Below are 28000 nucleotides of genomic sequence, written 5' to 3' on the forward strand. Positions count from 1 at the left end.
TCTACACCCTCCCGGAGGGTCTCAGACATGTTTTTGGGGTCCAGTGATCCCCGCTCGCTACACCTCACCAAACTGAATCTCCAGCCCTGTGGGACCTGATTTCTGCCCACACCATCCAATCTGGAATCCCCTGGGGAGAGGAGTCTGGAGTGCCCACCTCATGATCTGAAGAGCCCTCCTCCTCCAGCCTACCCAAACAGAAATGTCTGCTTAGGGAGCCACTGAAGTCAGGACCCTGGGGCTCCTGTGCTGCTTGTGGCACACAGCCTCATTTTATGGGTCCTCCTCAGACACCACCTCCAGCATTTTCCTTTACTGCAGCAGCTGGCAGGAGGGCACTGACATTGAGGCAGGTCAGCCAAGACATGCCAATGCGCATGCGCAAGTGGCACGTGACAACCGTGAGCAACCACCCTTGTCTCGCATCACAGTGACCATTCTCGTTATCTGGGGAACCACCGTCTGAGCGGCTTGGCAAAGCAGGAACCCTCCATGGCAGTCCCTCAGTGTTGGGCAATGGCCCTATGTCTCTCAGGGTTCGTCGCCACAGACCTACGATTTCAATAGTTGGGCAAGTTGGAACTAGGCAGAGAAAAGCTGCAGCGGAGCTTCAGGATTGCCCAGGGCGATCCCCAACAATCCCCACGATGCTTCAGATCTACCCAGGTGCTGTGGGTTTGCGTATCCTTGAAAGGTGTCCCTGCTAGGATTTCTAGGTACCACCAGCACGTGTGTTTCAGGGCTGCGCTATCTGCCAGGGCTTCTCGGCACAGAGCAGAACCCCACAGCATCAGGAGCTGCCTGCAACTGTTGGATGTCTCCGTGTGTTTTCCTTTCTGTGTGTGTTTGTGTGTGTGTGTCTATCTTTCTGTGTGTGTTCATTTCAGTGTGGCCAGTGCCCTCCAGCGCGGTTTCTCTGTAGTCCCTCCACCTTCTGCTGCGTGTCTCTCTTTGGCTCAGCTTAAGGGCTGTGGGGCTCCACCTTCTTTCTGTTGCTCCTGGTTTCTAAAGCCTCAGTGTGCTCGGGAACTGGTCCCCCACATGCAAGCCTACTAATCACTGGAGATCTCAAAGTGGTCACTCCTCCAGAAAGAAGACAAGCACAGCACACACAAAACCAAACTTTCCATGGGCCCTCAAGACCCGTTTAGGGACTACACTGGTGTGTGGTTGACCTACTTAGGATTCTTGTTAAAAAACTAAATTGTGATTGTCGTTCCTGTGTCAGAGTGAGCCTGAGATTCTGTATTGTGAGTAGGCACTCAGGGGATGACAGTGTTTTGGGTCACAATTGATATTTCCAGGAGCAAGTCTCTGTATTGTTCTATGGAAGTATGAATTATAGATGTAGGGTCTGCATTTAAAGGCCTCTTCTGGATATACTCTTGAATTTTATTCCTAATTTCTTTTGGAAGATAATTCAAACACACTGATTGGCAACATAGAGGGAAACACAGGGACAGTTTTTAAATTGCATTTTTTGAACAACTCATTTAGCTGACTATTTGCTTACCTAGAGACACATTAAATCGTCTGCAGGTAGCCATGGGATTACATCACAATGAGTTTGTTACCATGAATAATGGAAATCACAGTAAAGTAAGAAAACTTTAACAGATTTATAGTATCATGTCACTCTGTTGAGCACGATTTGGTACCTACTCTAGCTTGGGAATGATCCTTGATCTCAGCTGTCTGAGTTATTCTGGGGAGCAGTGCCCACTTTCTCTTCCAGTGTCTAAGGAACAGTGGTCTGCATGTGGGAACAGCAACATCTACACAAAGGCTGTGCTGCGATTGGTGGAGATTTCTAACATATTGACTGCAAATACGCAGGTATGTACATTTCCTTTAATCATCTGTATGCCTTCCTTGAATTGGTAAATGGGATGTGAATTTTAGCTGAACTCTTTACAAGGATGTTTTCTATGGCATACTGACTGGTTTTAACTGAACTAGGACTTAGGAGCAGTGAAACCTTTTCCTCCTGCTCTTTTTCTGCTGCTGAAAACTCATGTCTTTCCATAAAGATGAATGCACCTGCCTACATGTGGGCAAACAATGTGTGTACGACCATCCCAGGTTTAGCATTTCAGCTACACAAGTCACACCTTACAAGTTAGGAATCCTGACATGCTCTGAGTAAATCCTAATCATGGACATTTAGGAAAGTATATATAAACTGCATTTTATTTGTTACTTTTTATTTCCTATGGCATCAATGGTCCCAAAATATAGTGGTCCAATAAAGTGTTAATGAGAAATAGATCAGTTTTCAAGAGCCTAACTTAAGCAACTATGTTTGATGGAGGAAACTGATTTTATCCTTAGTAACACATTCAGTAAAGTCTGGAATTTTGTTGTTGTTTTGGTTCTTGTTGTTTTCCCAGAGAAACAAAAGAGGAAAAGAAAGCTTCATTCCTGAGGAAGAAAAACATGAGGTTGAAAAAACTTACACACCTTTCCACAGCCTGGCCTTTGAGAAGTTTTCTTTCTTCAAATTGTTTCCCTCATATTCTTATCCTGTTTTCTTCTATTTCCAGCAATTGTATGGCAGGAAAGAGTTCCTAGAGAGAGAAGACAAAGATGGTCTATGTTGCAGAAGAAGCCCCAAGCTCAAGACTGGAGAACTGAATGTGCAACCTGCAAGGTAACTGGAGACAATGAAAATAATGTCGGGTAAGTTGGATGCTAAAAGCTTGTCTGGAGGGAATGAAGGTTCCAGGTTTAGGATCTGCTTATCACACACACAAAATGGAAAACCAAATGGCAGGGTAGGACCTTCCTTCAACTATGATTCAGTGAAAAGAGTCCCTCAGAAACAGATTTCATCTGCTGATTAACCTCCGACACACGGTTACACTCTGGATTTAGGTGTCCATAAGAGTGAGAATCTGCATTTTTAACACTGGGAAGTGTTTTTCTCTCCACAGGACAAGTTGACCATGGGTTTCTGTGTACAGGCCGAAAAAGCCATTTGAGGGAAACACTTTGTAGCAAGATGATGATGTTTTCTGTAAAAACAATAAAGTGACTAAGATCCATTGCATGTTGTGCTTGGCTTTCACAGGGGTCCTCAGCGGCATGCCTGGACATCCATCTCGGGATTGGGCTTCGCCCCAGAAAGCATCTGAGACACTCTCTCCCCCGATCCGCCCCCGGGGGAGACCAGTTCTGGGAGTGGCTGCCTCTGCCACTGGCTGCACTTGCTGCTTTGTCTTTCTTCACACCTTCTCCAGACAGCAGCGCTGAGAAGCAAGGGTCCCTGAGCTTGGAGACCAAGGCAGGGCCCCTTGGTGGGTGGCCCAGGTTGAAGCGGGGCAGTGATCTCATGGAGCCAAACAATGTTCTGCTGACACCCTCCCATACTGGGGTCCAGCGAACCCTGCCACACCTCACCAGACTGAATCTCCAGCCCCGCGGGACCCAATCCCTGCCCACGTCGTCTGATCTGGAATCCAGTGGGCAGAGCAGACCCAGGTGCCCACCTCCTGGTCTCAAGCGCCCTCCCCATCCAGCCGACCTGAACAGGAAAGTCGGCTCATGGAGCCACTGAGGTCAGGATGGTCGAGCCTCTGCTCAGCTTGTGGCAGTCAGCCTCCTTCCCTGGGGCCACCTCAGACACTGCTGCCAGCATTTTCCAGTGCCACTACGGCCCCCTGCCACAGAGCACCCACATTGCCGCTGGCCAGCCGAGCACACCAATGTGCATGGGCAAGCGGCGTGTCACAAGCGCAAGCTCCCACCCGGGGCTCACAACACAGTGAAAGCCCCCGTGGCCTGGGAAACTGCCGTCTCAGCAGCTTGGCAAACCAGGGTCCCTCCGTGGCAGTGCCTGGGTGTTGGGTGATGGCCCCTCTCTCCCTGGGATCCTTGCCAGAGTCCCGCGATTTCAGGAGTTGGGAAGGGCAGGACCAGGCTGAGAAAAGCTGCAGCAGAGTTTCAGGGATGCCCAGGGTGATCCCCAAGGATCCCCACGATACTTCAGGCCTACTCAGATGCTGTGGGGTGGTGCATCCCCTTGAAAGCTGTCCCTTCTGGGATTTTTAGGTATCACCAGCCTGTGTCTCCCGGGGCTGCTCTCTCCCCAAGGGGCTTCCCGGCAGACAGCAGAATCCCACAGCCTCAGGAGCTGCCTGTGACTGTTGGATGTCTCCATGTGTCTTGCTTTCTTCGTGTGTGTTTATCTGTGTGTGTCCATGTGTGCATGTCTGTGTGTGTCCATGTGTCCATGTCTGTGTGTGTCCATGTGCATCTTCCTCTGTGTGTTCTTTTATGTGTGTGAGACTTGTATGCTAGACATGAACGTGGCCAGTGCACTCCAGCGCAGTTTCTCTGTCATCCCTCTACATTCTGCTGCCGGTCTGTCCTCATCTCAGCTTAGGGGCTGTGGGGCCCTGCCTTCTTTGTGTTGTTCCTGGTTTCTGAAGCCTTAGTGTAGTGAGGGTCTGGCTCCCACAAGCAGACCTCCTAATCACCTGTCCATTCTGAGCGGGTCACTCCTCCAGAAAGAAAACCAACACAGGACACCCAAAACCAAACCTTTCCATGGGCCCTTGGTCCTGAGGCACATGTAGGGCTGCTACTGTCCTCAGGACCCCTTGAGGGACACACTGTTGTACAGGTTTCCTACATAAGATTCTTGTTTAAAGGAAATTGTCATTCCTGTGTCAGGGTGAGCCTGAGATTGTGTATTTGGAGTAGGCATTCAGGGGATGCCAGTGCTTATGGGTCATGTTTGATATTTTCAGGAGCAAGTCTCGGTATTGTTCTTTGGAAGTAATTATTGTAGCTGTGAGTCTGCATTTAAAGGCCTCTTCTGGATATAGTCTTCATTTTTCTTTCTAATTTCTTACATCAGATAATTCAAACACACTGGCAACATAGATGGAAGCAGAGAGATAGTTCCTAAATTGTCTTTTCTTGAATGAGTCATTTAGCAGACTCCTTGCTTATCTAGGGACAGATTAAATGGTCTGAAGGTAGCTGTGGAAAGACATCACAATGCGCTTGGTAGCATGAAGAATTGAAATCATGGTAAAGTAAGAAAACATTAATAGATTTATAGTATCATGTCATTCTGTTGAGAATGATTTGGTACCTACTCTAGCTTGGGAAAAATCCTTGATCTCAGCTGTCCGAGTAATTCTGGGGAGCAGTGCCCACTTTCTCTTCCAGTGTCTAAGGAACCATGGTCTGCATGTGGGAACAGCAACATCTACACAGAGGTGGTGCTGTGATTGGTGGAGATTTCTAACAAATTGACTGCAAATATGCAGGTACGTACAGTTTCTTTAATCATCTCTATGCCTTCCTTGAAATGGTAAATGTAATCTGAACTATAGGATTTAAGTTTTAGCTGAACTCGTTTACTGGGATCTTTTCTCTTTTTTTTGAGATGGAGTTTCGCTCTTGTTACCCAGGCTGGAGTGCAATGGCGCGATCTTGGCTCACCACAACCTCTGCCTCCTGGGTTCAGGCAATTCTCCTGCCTCAGCCTCCTGAGTAGCTGGAATTAGAGGCACATGCCACCATGCCCAGATAATTTTTGTATTTTTAGTAGAGATGGGGTTTCACCATGTTGAAACTCTCTTGACCTCGTGATCCACCCGCCTCGGCCTCCCGAAGTGCTGGGATTACAGGCGTGAGCCACTGCGCCCAGCCTACAGGGATCTTTTCTATCGCATCCTAACTGGTTTTACCTGAACTAGGACTAGGAGCTGTGAGACCTTTTCCTTCTGCTCTTTTTTTGCTGCTGAAAATTCATCTCTTTCCATAAAGACAAATGTACCTGCCTACATTTGGGCAAACAATGTGTGTACAACCATCCCAGGTTAAGCATTTAAGCTACACAAGTCACTCTGGACAAGTTAGGAAACCTGACACGCTCTGAGTAAATACTAATCACGGAAATTTAGGAAAGTATACATAAACTGATTAAATTTATAACTTTTTATTTTCTAGGCATCATTGGTGCCAAAACATAGTGGCCCAATAAAGTGTTAATGGGAAATAGATCATTTTAAAAGAGTCTAACTTAAGCAACTATGACTGACGGAGGTTACTTAGTAACCATAATGGCCAGGCTGGTCTGGAACTCCTGACCTCAACTGGATCTACCTGCCTCTGCCTCCAATTTAGGTTTTAATGAAAAGATATTGGTCGGGGTTGGTGGCTCACGCCTGTAATCCCAGCACTTTGGGAGGCTGAGGCAGGTGGATCACCTGAGGTTGAGAGTTCAAGACCAGCCTGACGAAGATGGAGAAATCCCATTACTATAAAATGTACAAAATTAGGTGGGCATGGTGGTGCATGCCTGTAATCCCAGCCATTTGGGAGGCTGAGGCAGGATAATCACTTGAACCTGGGAAGCGAAAGTAGCAGTGAGCCAAGATCCTGCCACTGAACTCCACACTGAACAACAAGAGTAAAACAGTGTCTCGAGACAAAAAAAAATCATGGGCATCGTGGCAGGCACCTGTAGATCCAGCTTCTCAGAAGGCTGAGGCAGCAGATTTGCTTGAACCTGGAAGTAGAGGTTTCAGTGGGCTGAAATCACCCACTGCACTCCGCCTTGTTGACGGAGCAAGATTCTGTCAAAAACAAAACCAAAAACCAAACAAAACCAAACACTTTTGGGCCCTTGTGATTCTCCTACCTCAGTCTGCGAAATTGCTGGGATTATAAGGAGGTGCCACCATGCCCAGCATAGGACACGATCTTAATGGAAAGGGGTAACCAGTGTGAGAGGGAAGGTACTGGGGGTTAAGCACTTTCCAGACAGAGGGCACAGACCATGCAAAGGCCCTGGGGCAGGACTATGTCAGGGGTCTTGAAGAAACAGCGAGGAGGTCCCTGTGGCTTGAGCAGAGTGAGGAGTGGGAGAGAGGGAGGAGGGAAGGAGGATGGTTTGGGCAGGGCCTTTGGACCTTGGGGGGTGGAATTAAGCAGTTTATCTTTTGATGTAAGTATGATTGGAAATCAGAAAGCAGGGAAGAAACAGTCCAATTTGAGTTTCTGGGTTTTGTTTTCCTTGTGACGGACCTTCACTTTGTCACCCGGGAGGGAGTGTCGTGGCCTGATCTTGGCTCACTGCAACCTCTGCCTCCCAGATTCAAGTGATTCTTATGGCTCGGCCTCCTGATTAGCTGGTATTACAGGCACCTGCCACCATTCCTGGCTAATTTTTGTAATTGTAGTAGAGACAAGGTTTCACCATAATGGCCAGGCTGGTCTGGACCTCCTGACCTTAAGTGGATCAACCTGCCTCAGCCTCCAATTTATGTTTTAATACAAAGATATTGGTCTGTGTTGGTGGCTCACACAAGTAATCCCAGCAATCTGGGAGGCCGAGGCAGTTGGATCACCTGAGGTTGGAAATTTGAGACCAGCCTAACCAAGATCTTGGCTTAGGCTGGGCATGGTAGCACAAAAAGCAAAACAAAAGCAAAGACTTCTGGGCTTATGTGATCCTCCTACCTCAGCCTTTGAAATTGCTGAGATTATAGACATGGCCCACCATGCCCAGCCTGGGCCAAGATCTTAATGGCAGGTGGTAACCAGTGTGAGAAGAAATGTATTCGGGGGTAAGCACTTTCCAGGCAGAGAACATAGCCCATGCAAAGGCCCTGAGGTAGCAGTGTGTCTGGCCTGTTGGAGGAACAAAAAGGAGTTCCCTGTGGCTGGAGCAGAGTGAGGAGGGGAAGAGAGAGAGGAGGGAAAGAGGACCAGTTGGGCAGGGCCTGAGGGCCTTGGGGAGGTGGGAGAAGTTAGGCAATTTATCTTTTAATGTAAGTGTGGTGGGAAATCAGGAAGCAGGGAATAAACAGTTCAATTTGAGTTTTTGGATTTGTTTTTTTTTCATGGACTCTCACTCTGTCAACCAGGTGGGAGTGCAGTGGCATAATCTTGGCACACGGCAAGTTCTGCCTCCCAGTCTCAAGTGACTCTTGGGGCGCAGCCTCATGAGTAGCTGGTATTAGAGGCACTGACCACCATACCTCACTAATTTTTGTAATTGTAGTAGAGACAGAGTTTCACCATAACGGCCAAACTAGCCTGGAACTGCAGACCTCTAGTGTAATCAACCTGCCTCAGCCTCCAATTTACATTCTAATAAAAGGATATTGGTTGGCGTTGGTGGCTCACACCTGTAATCCCAGCACTTTGGGAGGCAGAGGCAAGTGGATCACCTGAGGCTGGGAGTACGAGACCAGACTGACCAAGATGGAGAAATCCAGTTTCTACTAAATATACAAAATTATCTGGGCATGTTGACCCATGGCTGTAATCCCAGCAATTTGGAAGGCTGAGGCAGCAGGATTGCTTAAACCTGGGAGGCGGAGGTTGCAGTGAGCCAAGATCCTACCACTGAACTCGAACCTGGGCAATGAGAATAAAACTCTGTCTGAAAACAAAACAAACAAACAAAAAACCTGGGCATGGTGGCAGGCACCTGTAGTCCCAGCTACTCAGAAGGCTGAGGCAGCAGAATCGCTTGAACCTGGAAGGTGGAGGTTTCAGTTGGCTGAAATCACCCACTGCACTCCCCGCCTGGGTGACAGAGCAAGATTCTGTCTCAAACAAAACAAAAAGCAAAACAAAAGCAAACACTTCTAGGCGCATGTGATCCTCCTACCTCACCCTGTGAAATTGCTGGGATTATAGGCAAGTACCACCATGCCCAGCCTGGGCCAAGATGTTAATGGAAAGTGTTCACCAGTGTGAGAAGTAAGGTATTGGAGCGTAAGCACTTTCCAGACAGAGGCCACAGCACATAAGAGTGAGAATCTGCATTTTTAACACCCAGAATTGTTTTTCTCTCCACAGGACAAGTTGACAACGGGTCTCCGTGTACAGGCCGTCAAAGCAATCTGAGGGAAACACTGTGTCTCAAGATGATGATGTTTTCCATGAAAACAATAAAGTGACTAAATCCGTTAGCATGTTGTGCTTGGCTTCCAGGGGGTCCTCAGCGGCGTGCCTGGACATCAGTCCCGGGATTGGGCTTCACTCCAGAAATCTGCTACACTCTCTCCACTGGATCCAGCCCGGGGGAGGCCGGTTCTGGGTGTGGCCGCCTCTGCCACTGGCTGCGCTTGCTGCTTTGTCTTTCTTCACACCTTCTCTGGACAGCAGCGCTGAGAAGCAGGGGTCCCTGGGCTTGGAGACCAAGGCAGGGCCCCTTGGTGGGTGACCCAGGTCAAAGCGGTGCAGTGAGCTCACGGAGCCAGGCAACATTCTGCTGACACCCTCCCGAAGTGTCTCAGGCATCTTTCTGGGGTCCAGCAACCCCCACCACACCTCACCAGACTGAATCTCCAGCCCCGAGGGAACCGATCCCTGCCCACGCCATCCAGTCTGGAACCGGTGGGCAGAGCAGACCCGGGTACCCACCTCATAGTCTCAAGCGCCCTCCCTATCCACCCGACCTGAACAGGAAAGTGGGCTCACTGAGGCACTGAGGTCAGGACGGTCAGGCTCCTGCTCAGCTTGTGGCAGGCAGCCTCCTTCCCTAGGGCTGCCTCGGACACCGCCACCAGTATTTTCCAGTGCTCCTGCAGCCCCTCTGCCACAGAGCGCCCACATTGCTGCTGGCCAGCTGGGCACGCCAATGCTCATGCGCAAGCGATGAGTCACAAGCGTGAGCTCCCACCAGGGCTCGCCTCACAGTGACAGCTCCCACGGCATTGGGGAACAGGGGTCTCAGTGGCTTGGCAAACCACGGGCCCTCTGTAGCAGTGCCTGGGCATTGGATGAGAGCCCCCCTCTCCCCGAGATTTTCACCAGGGTCCTGCAATTTCAGGAGTTGGGCAGGGTGGGACCAGGATGAGAAAAGCTGCAGTGGAGCTTCAGGTATGCCCAGGGTGATCCCCAAGGATCCCCAGGATGCTTCAGGCCTGCTCAGAGACTGTGGGGGTGAGTCTCCTTGAAAGCTGTCCCTGCTGGGATTTCCAGGTACCACTAGTCTGTGTGCCCCGGGGCTGCTCTCTCCCCAAGGGGCTTCCTGGGAGAGAGCAGAAGCCAGCAGCCTCAGGACCTGCCTGCCACTGTTGGATGTTTCCGTGTCTTGCTTTCTTCGTGTGTGTCTGTGTAAGAGTGTGTGTGTGTGTTTTTCTTTGTGTGTGTGTATATGTGTGTGTCTGCAGGGGTCCCTGGGCTTGGAGACCAAGGCAGGGTTCCTAGGTGGGTGGCCCAGGTTGAAGAACGGCAGTGAGCTCATGAAGCCAGGGAATGTTCAGCTGTTGGAGGAACATAAAGAAGGTGTCTGTGGCTGGAGCAGAGTGAGGAGGGGGAGAGGGACAGGAGGGAAGGAAGACCTGTTGGGCAGGGCCTGCAGACCTTGGGGAGGTGAGGGAAGTTAAGCAGTTTATCTTTTAATGTAAGAGTAATGGGAAATAAGGAAGCAGGGAAGAAACAATCCAATTTAATTTTTCTTTTTCTTTTTTTTTTTTTTTTAATTTTTTATTGGATTATAGGTTTTGGGGTACATGAGCAGAGCATGCAAGACAGTTGCGTAGGTACACACATGGCAGTGTGCTTTGCTTTTCTTCTCCCCTTCACCCACATTTGGCATTTCTCCCCAGGCTATCCCTCCCCACCTCCCCCTCCCACTGGCCCTCCCCTTTTCCCCCCAATAGACCCCAGTGTTTAGTACTCCCCTTTCTGTGTCCATGTGTTCTCATTTTTCATCACCCACCTATGAGTGAGAATATGCGGTGTTTCATTTTCTGTTCTTGTGTCAGTTTGCTGAGGATGATGTTCTCCAGATTCATCCATGTCCCTACAAACGACACGAACTCATCATTTCTGATTGCTGCATAATATTCCATGGTGTATATGTGCCACATTTTTCCAATCCAGTCTATTATCAATGGGCATTTGGGTTGATTCCAGGTCTTTGCTATTGTAAACAGTGCTGCAATGAACATTCGTGTACATGTGTCCTTATAGTAGAACGATTTATAGTCTTTTGGATATATACCCAGTAATGGGATTGCTGGGTCAAATGGAATTTCTATTTCTAAGGCCTTGAGGAATCGCCACACTGTCTTCCACAATGGTTGAACTAATTTACACTCCCACCAACAGTGTAAAAGTGTTCCTTTTTCTCCACATCCTCTCCAGCATCTGTTGTCTCCAGATTTTTTAATGATCGCCATTCTAAGTGGCGTGAGATGGTATCTCAATGTGGTTTTGATTTGCATCTCTCTGATGACCAGTGACGATGAGCATTTTTTCATATGATTGTTGGCCTCATATATGTCTTCTTTCGTAAAGTATCTGTTCATATCCTTTGCCCACTTTTGAATGGGCTTGTTTGTTTTTTTCCTGTAAATCTGCTTGAGTTGTTTGTAAATTCTGGATATCAGCCCGTTGTCAGATGGGTAGACTGCGAAAATTTTTTTCCCATTCTGTTGGTTGTCGATCCACTCTCGTGACTGTTTCTTTTGCCGTGCAGAAGCTGTGGAGTTTCATTAGGTCCCATTTGTCTATTTTGGCTTTTGTTGCCAATGCCCTTGGTGTTTTGTTCATGAAGTCCTTGCCTACTCCTATGTCCTGGATAGTTTTGCCTAGATTTCCTTCTAGGGTTTTTATGGTGCCAGGTCTTATGTTTAAGTCTTTAATCCATCTGGAGTTAATTTTAGTGTAAGGTGTCAGGAAGGGGTCCAGTTTCTGCTTTCTGCACATGGCTAGCCAGTTTTCACAACACCATTTGTTAAACATGGAATCCTTTCCCCATTGCTTGTTTTTGTCAGGTTTATCAAAGATTGTATAGTTGTATGTATGTTGTGTTGCCTCCGGTGCCTCTGCTTTGTTCCATTGGTCTATATCTCTGTTTTGGTACCAGTACCATGCTGTTTTGATTACTGTAGCCTTGTAGTATAGTTTGAAATCCGGTAGTGTGATGCCCCCCGCTTTGTTCTTTTTGCTTAGAATTGACTTGGCTATGCGGGCTCTCTTTTGGTTCCATATGAAGTTCATGGTGGTTTTTTCCAGTTCTGTGAAGAAAGTCAATGGTAGCTTGATGGGGATAGCGTTGATTCTGTAAATTACTTTGGGCAGTATAGCCATTTTCACGATATTGATTCTTCCTAACCATGAACATGGAATGTTTCTCCATCTGTTTGTGTCCTCTCTGATTTCGTTGAGCAGTGGTTTGTAGTTCTCCTTGAAGAGGTCCCTTACGTTCCTTGTGAGTTTTATTCCAAGGTATTTTATTCTTTTTGTAGCAATTGCGAATGGCAGTTCGCTCTTGATTTGGCTTTCTTTAAGTCTGTTATTGGTGTAGACGAATGCTTGTGATTTTTGCACATTGATTTTATATCCTGAGACTTTGCTGAAGTTGTTTATCAGTTTCAGGAGTTTTTGGGCTGAGGCGATGGGGTCTTCTAGGTATACTATCATGTCGTCTGCAAATAGAGACAATTTGGCTTCCACCTTTCCTATTTGAATACCCTTTATTTCTTTTTCTTGCCTGATTGCTCTGGCTAGAACTTCCAGTACTATATTGAATAGGAGTGGTGAGAGAGGGCATCCTTGTCTAGTACCAGATTTCAAAGGGAATGCTTCCAGTTTTTGCCCATTCAGTATGATATTGGCTGTTGGTTTGTCATAAATAGCTTTTATTACCTTGAGATACGTTCCATCGATACCGAGTTTATTGAGGGTTTTTAGCATAAAGGGCTGTTGAATTTTGTCAAATGCCTTCTCTGCGTCAATTGAGATAATCATGTGGTTTTTGTTTTTGGTTCTGTTTATGTGGTGAATTACGTTGATAGACTTGCGTATGTTGAACCAGCCTTGCATCCCTGGGATGAATCCTACTTGATCATGATGAATAAGTTTTTTGATTTGCTGTTGCAATCGGCTTGCCAATATTTTATTGAAGATTTTTGCATCTATGTTCATCATGGATATTGGCCTGAAGTTTTCTTTTCTCGTTGGGTCTCTGCCGGGTTTTGGTATCAGAATGATGTTGGTCTCATAAAATGATTTGAGAAGGATTCCCTCTTTTTGGATTGTTTGAAATAGTTTTAGAAGGAATGGTACCAGCTCCTCCTTTTGTGTCTGGTAGAATTCGGCTGTGAACCCGTCTGGACCTGGGCTTTTTTTGTGTGGTAGGCTCTTAATTGCTGCCTCAACTTCAGACCTTGTTATTGGTCTATTCATAGTTTCAGCTTCCTCCTGGTTTAGGCTTGGGAGGACACAGGAGTCCAGGAATTTATCCATTTCTTCCAGGTTTACTAGTTTATGTGCATAGAGTTGTTTGTAATATTCTCTGATGATGGTTTCAATTTCTGTGGAATCTGTGGTGATTTCCCCTTTATCATTTTTTATTGCATCTATTTGGTTGTTCTCTCTTTTCTTTTTAATCAATCTGGCTAGTGGTCTGTCTATTTTGTTGATCTTTTCAAAAAACCAGCTCTTGGATTTATTGATTTTTTGAAGGGTTTTTCGTGTCTCAATCTCCTTCAGCTCAGCTCTGATCTTAGTAATTTCTTGTCTTCTGCTGGGTTTTGAGTTTTTTTGATCTTGCTCCTCTAGCTCTTTCAATTTTGACGATAGGGTGTCAATTTTGGATCTCTCCATTCTCCTCATATGGGCACTTATTGCTATATACTTTCCTCTAGAGACTGCTTTAAATGTATCCCAGAGGTTCTGGCACGTTGTGTCTTCGTTCTCATTGGTTTCGAAGAACTTCTTTATTTCTGCCTTCATTTCATTGTTTACCCAGTCAACATTCAAGAGCCAGTTGTTCAGTTTCCATGAAGCTGTGCAGTTCTGGGTCGGTTTCTGAATTCTGAGTTCTAACTTGATTGCACTATGGTCTGAGAGGCTGTTTGTTATGATTTCAGTTGCTTTGCATTTGTTGAGCAGTGCTTTACTTCCAATTATGTGGTCAATTTTAGAGTAGGTGTGATGTGGTGCTGAGAAGAATGTGTATTCTGTGGATTTGGGGTGGAGAGTTCTGTAAATGTCCACCAGGTTTGCTTGCTCCAGGTCTGAGTTCAAGCCCTGGGTATCCTTGTTGATTTTTTGTCTGGTTGATCTGTCTAGTATTGACAGTGGAGTGTTAAAGTCTCCCACTATTATTGTGTGGGAGTCTAAGTCCTTCTGTAAGTCATTAAGAACTTGCCTTATGTATCTGGGTGCTCCTGTGTTGGGTCCATATATGTTTAGGATCGTTAGCTCTTCTTGTTGTATCGATCCTTTTACCATTATGTAATGGCCTTCTTTGTCTCTTTTGATCTTTGTTGCTTTAAAGTCTATTTTATCAGAGATGAGAATTGCAACTCCTGCTTTTTTTTGCTTTCCATTAGCTTGGTAAATCTTCCTCCATCCCTTTATTTTGAGTCTTTGTGTATCCTTGCATGTGAGATGGGTTTCCTGGATACAGCACACTGATGGGTTTTGGATTTTTATCCAATTTGCCAGTCTGTGTCTTTTGATTGGTGCATTTAGTCCATTTACATTTAGGGTTAATATTGTTATGTGTGAATTTGATACTGCCATTTTGATGCTAAGTGGCTGTTTTGCCTGTTAGTTGTTGTAGATTCTTCATTATGTTAAAGCTCTTTAGCATTCAGTGTGATTTTGGAATGGCTGGTACTGATTGATCCTTTCTATGTGTAGTGCCTCTTTTAGGAGCTCTTGTAAAGCAGGCCTGGTGGTGACAAAATCTCTGAGTACTTGCTTGTTCGCAAAGGATTTTATTCTTCCTTCACTTCTGAAGCTCAGTTTGGCTGGATATGAAATTCTGGGTTGAAAGTTCTTTTCTTTAAGAATGTTGAATATTGGCCCCCACTCTCTTCTGGCTTGTAGTGTTTCTGCCGAGAGATCTGCTGTGAGTCTGATGGGCTTCCCTTTGTGGGTGACCCGACCTTTCTCTCTGGCTGCCCTTATTATTCTCTCCTTTATTTCAACCCTGCTGAATCTGACGATTATGTGCCTTGGGGTTGCTCTTCTTGCGGAATATCTTTGTGATGTTCTCTGTATTTCCTGCAATTGAGTGTTGGCTTGTCTTGCTAGGTGGGGGAAATTTTCCTGGATGATGTCCTGAAGAGTATTTTCCAGCTGGGATTCATTCTCTTCGTCCCCTTCTGGTACACCTATCAAACGTAGGTTAGGTCTTTTCACATAGTCCCACATTTCTTGGAGACTTTGTTCATTCCTTTTTGCACTTTTTTCTCTGATCTTGGTTTCTCGTTTCATTTCATTGAGTTGGTCTTCGACTTCAGATATTCTTTCTTCTGCTTGGTCAATTCGGCTATTGAAACTTGCGTTTGCTTCGCGAAGTTCTCGTATTGTGTTTTTCAGCTCCTTTAATTCATTCATATTCCTCTCTAAGGTATCCATTCTTGTTATCATTTCCTCGAATCTTTTTTCAAATCTTTTTTCAAGGTTCTTAGTTTCTTTGCATTGATTTAATACATGATCTTTTAGCTCACAAAAGTTTCTCATTATCCATCTTCTGAAGTCTAATTCCGTCATTTCGTCACAGTCATTCTCCGTCCAGCTTTGTTCCCTTGCTGGTGAGGAGTTTTGGTCCTTTCTAGGAGGCGATGTGTTCTGGTTTCGGGTGTTTTCCTCCTTTTTGCGCTGGTTTCTTCCCATCTTTGTGGATTTGTCCGCTGGTTGTCTGTGTAGTTGCTGACTTTTCGTTTGGGTCTCTGAGTGGACACCCAGAATGTTGATGATGAAGTATTTCTGTTGCTTGGTTTTCCTTCTACCAGTCTAGCCCCTTCATTGTACGACTGTTGAGGTCCGCTCCAGACCCTGCTTGTCTGGGGTGCACCTCTAGTAGCCGTGGCACAGCGAGGGATGCTACCAGTTTCTTTTTCTGCTCTCTTTGTCCCAGGATGATGCCTGCCTAATGACAGTCTTTTGGATATAGAGGGGTCAGGGAGCTGCTTGAGGAGACAGTTTGTACTTTATAGGGGTTTAATTGCTGAGCTGTGCACTCTGTTGTTCATTCAGGGCTGTTAGGCTGCTATGTTTGATTCTGCTGCAACACAGCTCATTAAACAACCCTTTTTTTTTCTCAAATGCTCTGTGTTGAGGGGTTTGGGCTTTATTTTTGGATGTCCGATCAGGTGTCCTGCCCAGCTCAAAGGCAGACTAGCCACTGTTTGGCTGCCAAGGCTCCGCCCTGCTGTTGTGTGATTCCCGCTGTTCCTGCCGGCTCTGCTGTGGTCTCCGCCACGCCCTGCGGCGGAGTCTCTTCGTTGTAGCGTGTTGCCTCAGCAACGGCAGGCTGCGTCAGCAGTGGGCGTGTATCTCAGTAGGGACGGGTTGCCTCGGCAACGGCTGGCTGCGTCAGCAGTGGGCGTGTATCTCAGTTGGGGCGGGTTGCCTCGGCAACGGCTGGCTGCGTCAGCAGTGGGCGTGTATATCAGTTGGGGCAGGTTGCCTCCGTAGTGGTGGACGCCCCTCCCCCACAGAGCGTCTCGGACCGTCTGCCCAGGATAGTTTGAAATCGCGGTTTTGTTCGTCCCACTGGGTATCCCAAATGATCTGTCCCTGCAATCCCCTGGGCTGGGCTACTGTGCAAGTCTCGTTCAGTCTCAAGTCCAGCCCTCTCAAGTCTCAGGTTGCCGGTTCAACAAGACACCCGGACAAGCGCGCCCTGTGGGGATTGCTGGGTAGGGCCGGCCGCCGCCGCCCCGGCTGCCGGCTTCGCCAGGCAGACCTACTGCCTGGCGTCCCGTGTCTTTTTATACTTGGGAGTTTCCCCGTTCTGTGGGCAACAAAGATCAGTCTGGAAATGCAGCACTGACTCACCGTTTGCGGATTCAACGCGGGCTCCAATCCTGGGTTGTTCTCACAGCGCCATCTTGAGTCCCCCCTAATTTTTTTTTTTTTAGAAGGAGTCTCACTCTGTCATCAAGGTGGGAGATCAGAGGCATGATCTCGGTTCACTGCAACCTCCACCTCCCAGATTCAAGTGATTATTGTGGCTCAGCCCCCTGAGTAGCTGGTATTACAGGCACCCGCCACCATTCCCTGCTAATTTTTGTAATTGTAGTAGAGACAAGTTTTCACCATAATGGCCAGGCTGGTCTGGACCTCCTGACCTTAAGTGGGTCAACCTGCCTCAGCCTCCAATTTATACTTTAATACAAAGATATTGGTCAGGGTCGGTGGCTCATACCTGTAATCTCAGCAATTTGGGAGGCCGAGGTAGTTGGATCACCTGAGGTTGGGAGTTTGAGACCAGCCTGACCAAGATGGAGAAATCCCATTCCTACTTCGTATACAAAATTAGCTGGGCATTGTGGTGCATGCCTGTAATTCCAGCCATTTGGGAGGCTGAGGAAGGAGAATCGCTTGAACCTGGGAGGCGGTGGTTGCAGTGAGCCAAGATCCTGCCACTGAACTCCAACCTGGACAACAAGAGCCAAACTCTGTCTGAGAAAAAAAAATGGGAATGGTGGCAGGCAGCTGTAGTTCCAGCTACTCAGAAGGCTGAAACAGCAGAATCACTTGAACCTGGAAGGTGGACATTTCAGTTGGCTGAAATCACCCACTGCACTCCTGCCTGGGTGATAGAGCAAGATTCTGTCTTGAACAAAACAAACAAAAAAAAACAAAAGCAAACACTTCTGAGCAAATGTGATCCTCCTACCTCAGCCTTTGAAATTGCTGAGATTGTAAGCACGTGCCACCATCCCCAACCTGGGCCAAAATCTTAATGGAAAGGGGTAACAAGTATGAGAAGGAATGTATTCAGGGGGTAAGCACTTTCCAGGCAGAGAACAGAGCCCCTGCAAAGGCCCTGAGGCAGGAGTGTGTCTGGCCTGTTGGAGGAACAATGAGGAGTTCCCGGTGGCTGGAGCAGAGTGAGGAGGGAAAGAGAGAGAGGAGGGAAGGAGGACCAGTTGGGCAGGGCCTGAGGGCCTTAGGGAGGTGGGGGAAGTTATGCCATTTAGCTTTTAATGTAAGTGTGATGGGAAATCAGGAAGCAGGAAATAAATGTCCAATTTGAGTTTTTGGGCTTGTTTTTTGATGGAGTCTCACACTGTCACCCAGGTGGGACTGCAGTGGCATAATCTTGGCACACTGCAACATCCACCTCCCAGTATCAGGTGACTCTTGGGGCTCAGCCTTCTGAGTAGCTGGTATTAGAGGCACTGGCCAGCATGCCTCACTAATTTTTGTAATTGTAGTAGAGAGAGAGTTTCACTATAATGGCCAGGCTGGCCTGGAACTCCAGACCTCTAGTGTATCAACCTGCCTCCACTTCCGATTTACATTTTAATAAAAAGATATTGGTCGGGATTGGTGGCTCATGCCTTTAATCCCAGCATTTTGGGAGGCCGAAGCAAGTGGATCATCACCTGAGGTTGGGAGTTTGAGACCAGACTGACCAAGATAAAGAAATTTTATTTCTACTAAATATACAAAACTAGCTGAATATGGTGGTCCATGCCTGTAATCCCAGACATTTGGGAGGCTGAGGAAGCAGAATAGCTTGAATGTGGGAGGCAGGGATTGCAGTGAGCCCAGATCGTGCCACTGAACTCCAACCTGGGCAACAAGAGTAAAACTCTGTCTGAAAACAAAAAAATAAAAATAATAAAATTTGGGCCTAATGGCAGGCACCTGTAGTCCCAGCTACTCAGAAGGCTGAAGCAGCAGAATTGCTTGAACCTGGAAGGTGGACATTTCAGTTGGCTGAAATCACCCACTACACTCCTGCCTGGGTGATAGAGCAAGATTCTGTCTCAAACAAAACAAAACAAAACACTTCTGGGCCCATGTGATCCTCCTATTTCAGCTTGCAAAATTGCTGGGATTATAAGCGCATGCCACCATGCCCACCTAATTTTTTTTATTTTACTAGAGACAGTGTTTCACCATAATGGCCAGGCTGGTTGGGAACTCCAACCACTTCAAGCAAGGTCATTGACTGAACCATTGTTCTGCCAATCTTCCTACTCTAGCCATTTGAATCTTGTTTGATAAACTCACTTCCTGGTAACATGGAATATGCTTCTTTGGTGGTTCTGCATGATAAAAGTCAACAATATGCTTACAGTTTTGTATCCTCAATTAAGAATTTTGTATTTTCATTAAGTCACACAGAGTGCAACTTAATTAGCCGTATCTTGAGGGTAAGTTATTTCATCCGATATGTTCTTTTTCAAAAATGGCAAGTCACAGTATTTTATGGTATCATAGGTATATTCTATGAAATTCAGCTGGTTTTTGCTTATACTGCACACAGATTCAGAATTTTAAATATCTGTATTAAATCTCTTAAGGGAAGTTCATTCTGATAACACTGTACCAGTTTCTTGACTGATTTCAGTTTTCTTCTAAGCCATCTTTATCAGTCTCTTTAAAAATTTTGATGACACAGTTAAGGTCCATAGGCTTGAAAACACTAGTTCTGCATGGCAAGGGTGGCCTCAGGAAACACAATCATAATGGAAGGCAAAGGGGAAGTAAAGGCCTTCTTCATGGTGGCAGGAAAGAGATAGCATATTGCTGTGTATGTTATCACCACTTCTTTTCCTGCCTTTTTTCCTTTCAATATCATGGATTAAATAGTGTGTTTTAAATGAAGTGTGAGGCTCATTTGGACTGTATTCCATCCCTTTAGCCAGTTCTTTCCATTTTTAATCCAAGTATCTTGAAGATTGAATCATGGCCACCTTGTTATATATTTTATTATGTTTGGAAGCATTTTTGCTATTGCCTGACCCTCCCAACAATTCTGCCTTTTGACAGAATTGCCTTTATTTGTTTCTGTATATCTAATTCTAACTTAAAATTAGACTTACAATTAACTTCACCTGTTTTAATAAAATATTTAAGGCATACAAATACTGCATCTTTTCTCTAAATGACTGCTAATACAATTTTACCAAGTTCTATTAAAGTATCCTGTTGTAAATAAAGTGGCATTGTTTTCCAACTACATGTTAACTTAGAGTGGGTTTTATTTTCCTTCACTTTCTGTAGTTGAAGGCCAATTTATCTTAGTCAGTGTGAGCTGTTAAAATAAAATACCATAGACTGGGTGGCTTAAACAACAGAGACTTATTTCTCACTGTTCTGAAGGCTGGGAAGTCCCTGATCAGGGAGCCAGCAGACCTGGTGTCTGGAGAGGATGAACTTCCTGGTTTGCAGACAGCACCTCCTCATGGTGTCCTCATAGGGCAGAGAGCAAAGAGAAGGAGCAAGCACTCTCCAGTCTCTTCTTTTCTCCCTTTTTTTTCAGACAGAATCTTGCTCTGTGGCCCAGGCTGGAATGCAGTGGCACAATCTTGGTGGCTCTCTGCAACCTCTGCCTCTGAGGTTCAAGTGATTCTCCTGCCTCAGCCTCCAGAGTAGCTGGGACTATAGGTGCTCACACACCACACCCAGCTAATTTTTTATTTTTATTAGAGACGCGGTTTCCTTATGTTGCCCAGGCTGGTTTTAAACTGACCTCCAGTGATCCACCCACCTTTACCTCCCAAAGTGCTGGAATTACAGGCATGAGCCACTGTGCCTGGCCTCCAGCCTCTTCTTATGAGGCAGTAATTCCATCATGTGGGCTCTACCTTCATGACCTAATCACTTCCCAAAGGCCCCACCTCCAAATACCATCACCCTGGGTATTTAGGCTTCACCAGGTGAATTGGTGGGGGAGATGAGACACAAACATTCAGTCTACGGCAAGTTTTTAATCTCAATTTACCAATGCCTCTTTTATTTCTCCTGTTAGAATGTGATAATGTTGTTTTTTAAACTATTCTTTAGCTGACTGGGGTGACACACACCTGCAGTCCCAGCTACTCAGGACGCTAAGGCAGAAGGATCACTTGAACGTAGGTTTGAATCCAGCCTGGGCAACAGAGAAAGACCTTGAACAAAAAGAAGAAAGAAGGAAAGAAGAAGAAGAAAGAGAGAGAGGGAGAGAGAGAGAAAGGGAAAGAGAAGGAAAGGAACAGAAGGGAACAGAATGGAAAGGAAAGGAAAAGAAAAGAAAAGAGGCCAGGGGTGGTGGCTCATGCCTGTAATCCCAGCACTTTGGGAGGCTGAGGTGGGTGGATCACCTTTGGTCAGGAGTTCAAGACCAGCCTGACCAATATGGAGAAACCCCATCTCTACTAAAAATACAAAATTGGCCAGGCATGGTAGTGCATGCCTGTAATCTCAGCTACTGACGAGGCTGAGACAGAAGAATTGCTTGAACCGGGAGGTGGAGTTTGCAGTGAGCCAAGATCATCCCATTCCAATCCAGCCTGGGCAACAAGAGCAAAACTCCATCAAAAAAAAAAAGAAAAGAAAAGAAAAAAAGAGAGAAAGAAAGAGAGAGAGAGAGAGGGAGGGAGAGAAAAGAAAAGAAGAAGCGCTTAGGGAGGCCGAGGCAGGCAGATCCCTTGAGGTGAGTAGTTCAAGACCAGCCTGGCCAACATGGTAAAACCCTGTCTCTACTGAAAATACAAAAATTAGCCAGGCATGGTGGTGCATGCCTGTAATCCCAGCTTCTTGGGAGGCTGAGGCATGAGAATCGCTTGAACCCAGGAGGTGGAGGTTGCAGTGAGCTGAGATCAGGCCATTGTATTCCAGCCTGGGCAACAGAGCAAGACTCCATCTCAAGAACAAAGAAGGAGAGAGAGAGACAGAAACAGAGACAAAGACAGAGAGAAAAATACAGAGGTATCTTCTTAGTCCCCCAGGACCTCTTCGAAATGTCTCGCTCTTCTTATTTCTAACTAACATACTAGATACTACCTCTGTTATGTCAGAATGTGCCCTATTTGCATGGATTTGTCTAAAGTCATGGGACTCCGAGTTACATTTCTCATATTTCACAGAGACACAATCAGTGCACATGCTGATCCTTTGCCTCTCTTCCTTTCTTCCGCGTGCTCCGTAGCTACCTGTTCTCTTCCTTGTTTGTAGGAAGATCTCTATTGTGTGGTGTGGGAGTTTGTGCCAGCGCGTCTATTTATTATGCTCTCTGTGAGCAGCTAGAATGCCTCTGGGTCTTCCATTTAAGAAGAATGTTTCCTCTCAATTGTTTAAAAACTATTTAAGGAAATGGGAGGAAGATTGCAAATCCTAGCCTTTTGGGGCTTTTATGTTGAGGGGAAAAGTTGGCATCTGTAGTAAGGATTATTTAATTTTCATCTGAATAAATGAGCAGTAATAATTTGGCTGACTTGCAGGGCTCATTGTGATGCCAAAGGACACTGTAAGGTGAATATCCAAATAGGAGGAGGAAGAGGAGCATCCTCTGAACCAGGTGTGACAGGAGGTGACATCAGGGAGGTTTAGGCTATGCAAACTCAGGGACACAAGTAGCTGCTGCAGTCAGGGTATAATGAGGTCTGTGAATGAAGTTTGGGGGACTGTGTCTGCACCCATTGTTCCCAGAAGTGTATCTGGCAGGCAGAGACAAGGGATGGTGCCCAGTTTACACCATTCCTCTTGGAGTCTGGAGCAGTGGAAAAAACTCCCTGTCTTCTCTCCTTTTAGGGGACTGTACTACAGAAACAACCTGCTAATCCAGCTCAAGGCACAGGACATAGCCCAGATATCCATGAGACCCTCTTTCAGGATACCCTAATGCACCTATCATCAATAAGGAGACTGAGTAGGTGATTTTTTCTCTCCCCTCACCTCCTCTTTTCCCCTCCTATCTACTTCTTCACTCTTCTCCTACTGTCAAAACTAGCCCCTACCCAAATCCACCTTACTGGGCTGCCCTCAACAAAACAAACCTGCCCTTGACCATCATTTAGCATGAGAACGTGATGATCAGACACAGAAAATCAGGAATAGTTTGAGACAACATCTAATCTACCCATTTTATAGATGGTATGACTGAGGCTTATATAGGAAACTTGCTCAAGGTCACACTCTGAGTGTATCAGCTAGGATAGGCCAGGTTACACTGCCATACGAGTACCCTCCAAAGTCCCAGTGACTCATGCAACAAAATTTTATTTCCTGCTCTTGCTTATTCTCTGATGTGAATTGACTGGGAACACTCTTCCACATCATCCTCTTTCTCAGACTCAGACTAACAGGGTAGCCATGATTTGCAATATTTCTAGCCCCTGTAGCAGAAGAAAAGGAAAAGTACTGAGAATCAGACTTTGGTTCTTAAAACGTCTACACAGGCATGACATGAGTCATTTTTAGCATATTTCATTGATCAAAGCAAGTTTCATGGCTATGACCAATTTCAAGGAGGCAGAGAAGCGTAATCCCACCAAAGGTCTAGAAAGAGGAGGAAGAGTATCTGTGAACAGCCCTAATACCTACTACAGCGAATTAGTAACAGAGCTGGGCCATGGATCTTTCAACTATCGTCCTCTCTCTCCAAGATTATTCCCCATGGGAATTTCAATGACTAATAATGATGCTATGTGCTTTTTTCTTCCAAGCCTGGTTAACCTTACAGAAATTTGTGTCTTATCCTAAGGGGATAAAAGACTAATGATGGAAACAAAGGTACTATGTTAGAATGGCTGGAGGAGAAATTTGAGGATGAGAAACATTCCCAGAAATCACACCATCCAGGTACCACTTCCATCTGGCACCAAGCTGCTCTGGATGATTTCTTGATGGGCAGCATGGATGCTGGACATCACAGCCTGGAAAAGAAGTTATGCCCTAGGCTATGGCCATATCCTTTTGCGGAGATCACACAAAATCCAGGGACTTGGCCTTGTCTGGTACCATCCAGGCCTCCAAGGCTTTGGAAATTTACTGGCCTGGGAAGTAGGAAATCTCAGTTCTGATCCTGGCTCTGTCATGGACTTGGTGTGTGACCATGGACACACCCTTTGCCCGTCCTTGGCCATGGTCTTTCCATCTGTTCAATGGAAATGGTGACCCCTGCCTGACGGTCATGGATGTGAGCATGTTTCATAAAGTCTAAGACTCTGCCTAAGTAAGGACCTACTGCTCTTAGCCCACTTGAGGAGAGATGACCAGCGGGGCTGATGGCACATCCCAGTCAACGTCTGCTGCATGCCCAGGTAGTAGCTGGGCTCTAAATCCCAGGATGCACAGCACTGGCCTCATTCTGTGGGAATTGGGGAGGCTGGCTTCTGGGTGGACCTCCTACTCTTTTCAGAGTTAGAGGTGGACTCTCTGGAGTTGTGAGGATAAAACAAGTCACATAAAGCACTTAGAACTGTTCCTAATACACAGTGAGTGCTTTCCAAGTGTGTACTTCTCTGAGGAAGTAAATAGTATTGGAAAGCACATCTGGAAATGGGATAGCATGTTCCACCGGATGAGGGACCACCTTTAGCTTACCAATCACCAATGGTTGCACATTTAGGTTGTTTCCAACTTCTAATGATTATAAATAATCTTGCAGTGAACATCTTTGGAATTACATTTTGTATGTATCTTCACTATTGTTTCCTAAGATTAGAGTACTAGAAATGGAATTATTGAATCAAAGGAACTGCACATTATTTAGGCTTTTGCTGTGGAAATGCCCCTTGCTCGCTATCGATACTTCTACTTCTGTTTAAGAGCTCCAGTTCATCTGAGTGTGGTGGCTCACACCTGTAATCCCAGCACTTCGGGAGGCCAAGGCGGGCAGATCACCCTGAGGTCAGGAGTTTGAGCCCAGCCTGGCCAACATGGCGAAACTGCATCTTTACTGAAAATTACAAAGCTTAGCCAGGCATGAGGGCGTGTGCCTGTAATCCCAGCTACTTGGGAGTTGAGGCAGGAGAATCGTTTGAACCCGGGAGGTGGAGGCTGCAGTGAACTGAGATTTTACCACTGCACTCCAGCAAGACAGAGCAAGACTCTGTCTCAAAAAAAAAAGGAATTCCAGTTCAAAAGGGTAGAATTTGCTTAGTGAGGGAGGTGATGATCTGTATTAACTAGGGTTAGAGTTCACTGTGAGTAGCAGAAAGCACTGAACAACAGTGGTTTAACCAGAATGGAAGTGTATTTCTCTGCCATAAAATAGAAGTCCAAAGTCAGTGAGTACAGGGCAATTGGGCAGCTTTGCCCTCTTCCTTCCTCAGTATGGCTTCTACCTCATAATTCAATATAGCTGCCCAATATCCAGCTGTCCCATCAACATTCCAGCCAACAGGAAGGAGCAAAGAAGAATAGACAAAACTTCCACTTACATTCCGTTGGGCAAATTATATGGCTACATGTAACTGCAAGGGAGACTGGGAGACAATCATCTATTCTAAATGACCAGAGAATGTTTGGTAGTTCTAGTACTGAGGAAAAAGGGACGAACAGGTTTGGGGAGACAACTAGTTGTCTCTGCCATGAGGTTAGCTCATACTAAGAGCAGCATAAATGGTTCATGAAAACAAAAATGAGTAAAGCATCCTCAGGAGACTGTCCACAAGGTATAAACTAGATAATTCCAGAGAGCCAGGATGCAGGTACAAATGGAGGGAGGTGGTTCAGAAGAAATAGACTGATCTCTGGAACTAATCCCTGGACAGAGACATCAAGACTCCATGGAGAGCCGACTTCTCTGTCTGTTTTCTGCTGTTCAGGTGTAGGGAGTGGTTCTTGACTATTTGACTTTCCAGAAGCTCCCCTATCCCCCAACTTACCATCACCAGATCACCATCCCCCTAGTTCACCTGACCCCAACTCACCTGCCCTCAGTTCACCTGTCCCTCCGACTTACCTGTTCTCCATCTCATCTTCCTCCCAGCTCCCCTGTCCCCCAAATCACCTGCTCCCAATTCACTTGTCCTTCAGCTTACCCATTCCCCAGCTCATCTTCCCCCCAGTTCCCATGTTCCCCAGCCCACCTGCCTGCACTCAGTTCACCTGTCCCCCAGCTCATCTTTCTCCTAGCTCTCCTGTCCCTTAGCTCACCTGTGCCCCAGCTCTCCTGTCCCCCAAATTCCCTGACCCCCAGCTCACCTCCCCCCTATTTCCTCTGTCCCCCACTCATCTGTCCCCAGTTTACCTGTCCCCCTTAGCTCACCTAACTGCCCTGTCCCTGCAGAGCTGGCTCCTCATGGTCCCCACTGGCCTTCAGCTGGGCACCAGGAACCTGTGGAGCTGGCTGGTGAGGCTGCTCAGCAAAGACCCAGAATGGCTGAACTCCAAGATGAAGTTCTTCCTCCCCAACACAGACCTGGATTCCAGGAATGAGACCTCAGATCCTGAACAGAGAATCATCCTACAACTCAGAAAACTGCATGTCCAAGGTTTGGCCACCTGGCAGTCTTTCATCCACTGTGTGTGCATGGAGCTGGTGGTGCATCTCGACCTGGAGGTGCCACTGCTGTGTACTTGGGGCTATGATGACGGTAAGGGCAGGTGTGAGAGATGCAAAGCAGCTGGGCCAGTGCCCATGTCATGGGGAGCTGTGGGTTGGGGTGCCAAAGACCCACCTGAGTCACAGAGAGGGCACAGCCAAGATAGGATATCAATTCTGCATTTCTGGAAGATTCCCAGAAAAAATTCCCTAATGCCCCCAAATCTGCTGGGGCCTGGAGGACCCCTCCTTCCACCTGGCTTCACTCAAATTGCACAGGGAGATAGAATGCAAGAACAGAAAGGACTCAGTGACTGCTTCCAGCCACAAAATCCCACATAGCCCATAATGCCCAAGAGATTGCTTTTCTTTTCTTTTTTTTTTTTGGTTGGTTGTTTTTTATTGTTGTTCTTGTTGGATTTTTGTTTGTGTTTGATTTTGGTTTTGAGACAAGCTCTGTTGCCTAGGCTGGAGTGCAGTGGTGCAATCATAGCTCACTACAGCATCCAACTCCCGGACTCAGGCAATCCTCCCACTTCAGCCTCCCAAGTAGCTGGGACTGCAATGGAACTATGAGTGCATACCACCCACATTATGCTAATTTATAATTTTTTTTAAAGATGAGGTTTCACCATATTGGTCAGGCTGGTCTCGAACTCCTGACCTCAGGTGATCCACCAACCTCAGCCTCCCAAAGTGCTGAGATTACAGGCGTGAGCCACCGTGCCTGGCTAATTTTTAATTTTTATCTAGAGATGGGACATCACTATGCTGTCCAGGCTGGTCTTGAACCCCTGGCCTTAAGTGATCCTCCTCTCTTGGCCTCCTAAAGTGCCGGGATCACAGATAAGAGTCACTGCACTGGGCTAGAGGTTTGTTTGTTTGTTTGTTTTTTCAGAAGCAGTCACGGGGAATGCTTTCTGCCCTCAACTGATAGGTAGTCAGGTTAACTCTGTTCAGTTCGATGGGCATTTATTGGGCCCCTTCTGTTTGCACAGCACTGAGGGGAAACACAGGACATTGAGGGGTAACAGCATCCTTAGAGAGAAAATGGGAGCTCACTTAAGAACTCCACATCAAGGCAACTTCCGGGCAGAGTGTGGGAAATTCAGGGGGCGTGGGGGGGCACATGCACACATATGCACACATATTCAAATACACACAGTGCATATACATGTGGGTATATGCATAAACCCATATACACATGCATGCAAGTGTGCACACATGCATATCACATGCACACTTGTGAACACACTTGCATATACACACATCACTGCCTTCAAAGCTCACCACCACCTTTTCTTCACAAGAGATAAATGAGTGTTCATTTTATTTCTCCTTTGATGAGTACCCACCCTGTGGGATGAGCCTGAGCCAAGTACAAGGCCAGAGCTGGTCCCCAGCATCCCATGACAGCCCCATAGCACATTATACTCTCCCCTTTCTTGCAGAACTCACCAGTCAGCTGGGAGCTGAAGAGAAAAAGCTGACATGAATCTCAGCTCCATCGTGGTGAGGACTGGAGTTGCAGGGGCAGGAAGGGTGCGGTGAGCACTGTTATGTCCCCAGCTCCAAGCTGGAGGAGGCTGGTGGTGGCTGGTCACAGCCATTTCTCATAGGCCATGCTCCTCACCTGTCCTTGACCCATTTGCAAGTTTATCAAGCCCCTAACTGTGTCTCCCAGCCCTATCTCCTCCTGCTGTGACTTTCAAGGCTTTAGCTTGTCCCATTACCAATTCTCAAGGGTCTAACCAGAGCCCGTCAAGAAGCCTTGTTCTCACT

The 28000-nt window shown here is 46.6% G+C and overlaps 1 protein-coding gene and 2 pseudogenes across 4 annotated transcripts; 2 read left to right on the forward strand and 1 right to left on the reverse strand.

Annotated features, from left to right (window-relative positions):
- Positions 1-35: 35 nt before the first annotated feature.
- On the forward strand, positions 36-10391 carry LOC144580528 (uncharacterized). 4 transcript variants are annotated; one of them, XR_013530127.1, is made up of 5 exons: positions 36-681; positions 1626-1836; positions 2544-2650; positions 3071-5279; positions 8830-10391. XR_013530127.1 is itself a non-coding variant. In XM_078357604.1 (4 exons), the coding sequence occupies exons 1-4, from the start codon at positions 525-527 to the stop codon at positions 2941-2943; spliced, it is 360 nt and encodes a 119-aa protein (XP_078213730.1). In that variant the 5' UTR covers positions 36-524; the 3' UTR covers positions 2944-3039. The 4 variants fall into 4 exon arrangements, 2 of the variants coding, with proteins under 2 accessions (XP_078213730.1, XP_078213731.1); XR_013530126.1 differs by having other exon boundaries at positions 36-666; positions 1736-1836; XM_078357604.1 differs by lacking the exons at positions 3071-5279; positions 8830-10391 and adding an exon at positions 2934-3039 and having other exon boundaries at positions 36-666; positions 1736-1836.
- On the reverse strand, positions 9515-25647 carry LOC100404048 (cilia- and flagella-associated protein 69 pseudogene; annotated as a pseudogene).
- A 323-nt stretch (positions 25648-25970) lies between these two features.
- Positions 25971-28000, forward strand: part of LOC144580614 (protein NLRC5-like) — a 57437-nt pseudogene continuing 55407 nt past the window's right edge.

Source organism: Callithrix jacchus, chromosome 20, assembly GCF_049354715.1.
Source record: "Callithrix jacchus isolate 240 chromosome 20, calJac240_pri, whole genome shotgun sequence".
Classification (NCBI taxonomy): Eukaryota; Metazoa; Chordata; class Mammalia; order Primates; family Cebidae; genus Callithrix; species Callithrix jacchus.

Excerpts from the sequence above, each read along its gene's own strand:
- LOC144580528 (XM_078357604.1), top strand. The coding sequence starts at position 525 with ATGTCTCTCAGGGTTCGTCGCCACAGACCTACGATTTCAATAGTTGGG. Across the intron at positions 667-1,735 it reads GATGCTTCAGATCTACCCAG|TGTCTAAGGAACAGTGGTCT; the intron begins GTGCTGTGGGTT and ends TTTCTCTTCCAG. Across the intron at positions 1,837-2,543 it reads TATTGACTGCAAATACGCAG|CAATTGTATGGCAGGAAAGA; the intron begins GTATGTACATTT and ends TTCTATTTCCAG.